This window comes from Gastrolobium bilobum, unplaced genomic scaffold (assembly GCF_033153095.1).
Source record: "Gastrolobium bilobum isolate Gb01-03AN ecotype WA unplaced genomic scaffold, APGP_CSIRO_Gbil_v1 utg4434, whole genome shotgun sequence".
Lineage (NCBI taxonomy): Eukaryota > Viridiplantae > Streptophyta > Magnoliopsida > Fabales > Fabaceae > Gastrolobium > Gastrolobium bilobum.
Genome location: NW_026896289.1, coordinates 108,168 through 114,581, shown reverse-complemented (window position 1 = coordinate 114,581; position 6,414 = coordinate 108,168). Strand labels below are relative to the sequence as shown.

Below are 6,414 nucleotides of genomic sequence, written 5' to 3'. Positions count from 1 at the left end.
TTCACGTGTATAATTAATGGAATTTTTATGTACTACGTTGGAGTTTCGCTGATTAGGTTGGACACAAGCCATAACAAGAATCTCTCACTAGTCAATATATGGTTTCGTGTTTGTCTTTTCAAAATATATAAAATTATATTTTTTTAAAATGAGAAAAAGAGATATACAATATAAATTATGAAAAAAAAAAATGAGTGATTTTTTAATTTTAATTAAAATAATCATTCTTAAAACGACAAATATTACCGAGAAAAAAGCTACCAGGGGTGTGTTGAGGGTCTGTCACGAGCTTTTATTTACCAAAATAGACAAAGAGTTACAACTATTATTTCACATTTCTATTCATCAGAAACAAAAGACCAACCAGGACCCTCTTCCAACCATTACAAGAGTTGCACCGAAACAACCAACCCCACCCCACCCCCCAACTATAGCAAAAGCAAAGAAAAAACAAAGAAAACCCCCCACTAAGTCAGCAACTGTAGACTAATCCCAAATTCCAACCTCCATGAACCCATCCTCAGTGGCGCAGCCCCTAAACATGCCATTACAGTTAAACCCACAAGCCACTTCACCAGTGTTGGAAACCGCTATGAGACCAGCTTTCCCTTCATCGAGTCGATGCTTGATGACAAAATCCACTGCTTGCTGAAGGTTCAGTCCTTTGTACTCCATGACAGCCGCCACCTCACGCGCCAGAGTGCCACGTATGATTGCCTCTCCTTCCCCAGTGCATGATACCCCACAAACGTCACACGCGTAGGTCCCAGCACCTATGAGTGGTGAGTCACCGATTCGACCAATCATTTTGTTCATAAGGCCCCCAGTGGATGTGGCCGCCGCACACCTACCCTCACGGTCCACCACCACGCACCCTACCGTCTCGGGCGCGTATACGCTGATTGGCAGTCCATTCATTTGCAATGGACTCTCAACCCCTGCACCGCATGTCTCGTACCCATTTGTTGGAATTCTATAATCAAACTGCATCATCATCGTACATTACCAAACATTGTGCGTAAGTGGAAACATTCACTGTTGACTATTTCAAACAAAGATTCATTATTATTAATTAAATATTACAAATATCTACCAGGATTGCATTTGCTTCCTTTGCCAGCTTCAGCATACCAACATTTTCAGGGGTGATAAAGTATTCGTTGTCCACGAGCTCCACACCCTAGCAAAACCCAACTTTATGTCATTTAGTTGGCAGTGAATAATTATAATTTTATTATATCAATATATTTGCAAACGTTGACAAAAAAAAAAAAGAAAAAAAAAAGGCATGTCATCATTGTCATGTGAATTCGCTTGGTTCAGATTTATTTAATTTATTAAGGGGGTAAGAAAAAAGAAGAGAGAAACAAGAAACATGTGCAAACTGATAATAAAAAAGTGTAAAATTTGTTTTGGTTAACACGATTTAGATGGGGATGAGAACAGTCTTAGGAATAAGGAACCTGTTGCCTGGCGAAATCTTCGGCGCCGGAGAAGGCGAGGTAGGAATGTGGGGATTTGTCCATGACTAAGCGTGCCAGCGAGATGGGGTTTTTGACGGTGGTGACGCCGGAGACAGCGCCGCATCTTCTTTTGGGGCCATCCATGATACTGGCCTCCATTTCGACAGTCCCATTTTCTGTCAGGGCAGATCCACGGCCTGAGTTGAACAGTGGATCTGTTTCCAATTCCCTCACCTGTCACAAACACAACATACACTTCTCAAATAAATAAATAAAATGCCCAACAAAAATGAATAAATAATTCCCAAATGCCTGGAAATAATTAAATTATTATTATAATTATTCATGGAATTTTAAAATATTGAGCCATGCATGAAGAATCTGTAGAGCGACACAATTATTATCCCATAAATTGGTGGTCATTATAAAAAATAACCGGAGGGAGAGAGAGAGAGAGAGGGTGCGTGTGGGGGGAGTACTAGGTAGACGTAGTACCACAAGTTCGACGACATCGATGGCAGAAACATTGGAACGAAGAGCAGAGATGCCAAGATTGAGACAGCGCGTAAGGAGTTGTTTCGCTTCTTCCTGACGCGAGAGTGGGAGATTAGGGTCAACACCAGCGCCACCATGCACCGCAATAGCCCAGCCCCCCATTTCTCTGTTTCTCAATCTCTCTCTGACCCTCTCTGCTCTACCCTGCTTTTCTGTCGTGTTTAATGTGTGGAGACTGCAACTACCTCCCGAATCAATGGGTACTTTTATAGGCAATTTCGGACTTCAAATGCTTATGTGTTTCAATTAAATTTTGGTTCGGTTTGGATTATTTTTCATCAGGTTGATTCAATTAAACAATGGGTTTATTGTTTATGGGTTTATCATCTATAATTTAACCTGACCACAAAAAATTTTCTACACATAATATTTTGTGGGACCCGCAACAAAAAAAAAAAAAAAACCTTCAGCATGCAAAATGAATCTCTATAACATAACACAATCATTTTTTCTAAAACTCATTATTTATTATATGGTAGATGATAAATCTATTTTCTACTCGTACAAAAGTGTGTATCATTTATTTTTATTTTTTTCCCTTTACTTGGATTTATGTGGACCCTATATATTTTGGGAATGGATCTATTTATCACCAAAAAAGTTTATCACTTTTACAACTAATTTAATTATCGTTGATTTATGTCAATTTAACGGTTATAATCTATTGAAAATTAATAGCATTTATTGTGTTACATTTATTAATTAATTATTAATTTCTAATAAATTATAACTGTTAGATTGATAAAAATCAACCATAATTAAATTAGTTGTAAGAGTTGTAAACTTTTTTGGGGGTCTGCCCCATATATTTTTATCTATTTATAAGAGATAAATTTATCTCCTATCATACAACAAATATTAAACACTTAAACAATTAAAAAAAAACTAAAATGTTATCGCAACAGCTCATCATCAACTACTTATTTAATCAGAATTCTTATCACAATTTTTTAATTAATCAATATAATTAAATTGTTAATTAAATGAATTTGATTTCACATTAAAGAAAAGTTAAGTGTGTAAAATGTGTATAATATTAGGGTTTGGTGTTTGAGATTTTAAATGATATAAGTTATGTCATTTTAGGAGAGAGATAGACACAGAAAAATAAAAATCATGAGAGAGAGAAAGTTGATGTTTTTTTTAATTTAAAATTTAATTAATTTTTTTTCTGTGTCTGTCTCTCTCTTAAAAGGACGGAATGTATGTCATTTAAAATGACAAACACTTTTTTCATAATATTAATATTATTGTTATTATTATTATTATTTTTAGTACACGTGTGTTGTATTATTTTACCTTATATACTTGCAAAATCTTTTAAAGGAAAAATGTTAATATCTTTTACAATTATTTTAGTTAAAATTAGTACTTTTATTAATATTAAAATTTAAAAAAAAATATCATTTTTTCCTGTTTCTCTTACTCTAAAACACAATAATTTTAATAAAAAAACACAATTCTATATTCTTTAAGGACAAACACTATTTTCTTTTATAAGTCTGTTTCTTTCGTGAAAAACGAAATTTGTGTACCTGCGAGATAATTAGCAATTTGTGATTTTCATATGCTATTTCAAAATCTTGTTAGAGATATTATCTTTAGGTGTAACCTGGCCCGAAAAACCAAACTTCCATGCATAATTCTGATATACCCAAAAAAATAAATGAGGAAGGGTACGTAATCACCAATTTGCCCCTTAGCAGAAACAACAAAAAATTAGGCCGAAATTTTTCCTGTTCAGGGGAAAAAATATTATTTTTATAAAATATTAGTTAATTGCTTGAATTATTCGATTTCCGTCCTTGTCTGAAAGATTCAGCAATGAAGGAATCATGGTTTTTATTTTTATTTTATTTTTTTACCGGTAAAAATTCGCTGTTTTCAAACCATAATTTTTTCGCTGGTTTGGTATTATTGGAAAAAACTTTTCAAGGAGGGTGGTTAGTTCCGTGATACTCCTGAATTTTCAAAATATTAAAATACTAAAGTGGAACACATATATTACTACATGAATAATATTTAATTTTTTATAATAAAATTGTTGCTCATGTTATAGAAATAGAAAACGCCAACTTTTTTGTAAGAAAGGAAAATAATAATGCTATCATGATATTTAATCTATTTATAAACTTATTGCATGACAGTCATTGACTCTGATAAAATATTCCCTTTCTTAATTAAAAACAAAATAAGGGAAAATATTTTTTTTATGAAGATCTCATATCTCAGCTGAAAATTAAGACATTAATCCGAAAGTGAATTATGCTTTGAAATTAATTAATTCCTTTAAATGTAGAATGTTATCGTGTTTTTCTTTATAAAAGAATATTTGAGAGATTAATTTAGTGATTAAAATTAATTATAAAAGGATTAATATAATTAATAACATGCTAATTTTTAAAAGGTCAATTCATGACTCTACTCTATAAATATTCATAGGTTCTTAATTCTCAGTCGAGATTAACATGATTTTCAATTAAAAATGTTTTCTCCTGTTTTTTTTTTTCTAAGAATAAGATTGGGAAATTTTTAACAAAGTCAATTGATGTCATATAATAAATAAATAAATTAAATGTCATGATTTCATGACATTTTTTATTTCTTAAAAAAAACTTGGACGCTTGATATTCCTATATCAGGGTAACAATTCTATTATAAGAAAACAAATGCTATTCATGTAATTAATCTGACTCTAAAATTCTACTTCATTATTTCCATATTTTAAAAATTAATGAGTGTCGCGGATCATCCCTAACACTCGTCTGAATTGAAAAAAAGAAGAAGAACGGATTGGATCATACTTAATTATTATTAAATTTTTAATTAATTATTATAAGTGAATTGTCAATTAAGAGAATTTGATTTCAAATTAAAGAAAAGTGAAGTGTGTAATATGTGTGTAGTATTATTTTACTTAATATACTTACGAAATTTTTAGTTAGATAAGTCAGTTTCTTTCATGAAAAACAAAATTTGTGCACCTAACGTAATGAGATAATTAGCTACTTGTGATTTTCATATGCTAATTCAAAATCTTGTTAGAGTTATTACCTTTAACTGTGACCTGACTATAAAAACCAAACTTCGATCCATAATTTTGATAGGAGCGATTATACTTATAATTTTTTTTTTCTTACAATTATCTTTATTATCATTAAATTAAAATAAAAGTAATATTTTTAAAATAATATTAAATAAGAGCCGTGGAATCTAACTATAACAAAGATAGTTGTAAGAATAAAATATTGTAAATATAATTTCCCTTAATTTTAACATACCAAAAAAAAAATGGCAAAGGGATACCGGATACGCAATCACCAATTTACATGCCACTTGGGCCGAAACGCTGTCTCTTTTTTCCTATTCAGGGGGAATATATTTTTTTGGTAAAAAATATTAATTTTAAACAATATTAATTAACTGCTTGAATTATTTGATTTGCGTCCGTATCTGAAAGATTCACCTATGAAGGAATTTATTTTATTTTTGCTGGTAAAAGATTCGCTGTTTCTAAACAGACACATCCTGCCACAATGAGTCAAACTCCATTGCCTCCTCACTGTGTGATCTCGTGTGTTGTGATGCTCTGCTTTAAAACATTTATTTAATCCCTCGAGATTATCACTAAATGTCCTTTGATTGGTCCTTCCTTGGGCCAGAATTGCAGTTTAATAATTAAATCAGTTATTCTCACCAATTTGAACTTTCCCTCGACTTTTTATTTAACCTTTCTTTAAGAAAAATCAATTAATGAAGGATCTAGCAGTAACATATTTTAAACAAGGAATCTCGCTAATGAACTTGTAGTCCGGCTAGTCAATTTTTTTAGTTAATTTGCTAGATGCATGAATCTGTAGAATATAGTATTGTCAATTGTTAATTTAATTCTATTTCCATGGTCGAGGGAGAAGCATATACAAGTGGTAGGAAGGTGGGCCAGGTAATGTGGCTTGTGACCAAATTAAAATGGGCCCCACTTTCTCGTAGCTCCTTTAACCAAGGGCCTTGCGCCGAATATTGCAAATTTTCAATTTCACTTACCATTGACACCTCTCACATACTCGTCACATGTGTGTGTAAATATATATATATATATATATATATATATATATATATATATATATATATATATATGAAGTATGATCCTTTAACACCAGTGTTAAATTTGAAATTTGACATCTCATTTGAGAGCCATTAGATAAAAAAAGATCAACGACTCTGATTTGTAAGCATGTGACATCATTGATCTTTTTTTATCTAACGGCTCTCAAATGAGGTGTCAAACTTTAAATTTGACACTGGTGTCACAGGATCATATATATATATATATGAAAATTATTTCTCCAGTCACTTGAAATAAATTTATCTATAGTCATCTTCTTATAACTGTGTA

At 31.6% G+C, this 6,414-nt stretch overlaps 1 protein-coding gene across 3 annotated transcripts; it reads right to left on the bottom strand.

Moving 5' to 3' along the window:
• Window positions 1-271: 271 nt before the first annotated feature.
• Window positions 272-2,184, bottom strand: LOC133298661 (probable isoaspartyl peptidase/L-asparaginase 2). Of its 3 annotated transcripts, none has more exons than XM_061497993.1 (4): window positions 1,959-2,184; window positions 1,464-1,697; window positions 1,084-1,180; window positions 272-938 (listed from the first exon to the last, which is right to left on the bottom strand). In XM_061497993.1, exons 1-4 carry the CDS (start codon window positions 2,118-2,120, stop codon window positions 487-489), a joined length of 945 nt encoding a protein of 314 aa, XP_061353977.1. In that variant the 5' UTR covers window positions 2,121-2,184; the 3' UTR covers window positions 272-486. The 3 variants fall into 3 exon arrangements, with proteins under 3 accessions (XP_061353977.1, XP_061353976.1, XP_061353975.1); XM_061497992.1 differs by having other exon boundaries at window positions 272-993; window positions 1,088-1,180; XM_061497991.1 differs by having other exon boundaries at window positions 272-984; window positions 1,094-1,180.
• Window positions 2,185-6,414: the final 4,230 nt, after the last annotated feature.

What these genes read in the sequence shown, in the direction of transcription:
- LOC133298661 (XM_061497992.1), bottom strand. Translation starts at nt 2,120, where the DNA reads ATGGGGGGCTGGGCTATTGCGGTGCATGGTGGCGCTGGTGTTGACCCT. An exon ending in AAGATTTCGCCAGGCAACAG is followed by an intron (nt 1,181 to 1,463) that starts GTTCCTTATTCC and finishes GGGTTTTGCTAG; the next exon opens with GGTGTGGAGCTCGTGGACAA. An exon ending in CAAATGCAATCCTGGTAGAT is followed by an intron (nt 994 to 1,087) that starts ATTTGTAATATT and finishes TAATGTACGATG; the next exon opens with ATGATGCAGTTTGATTATAG.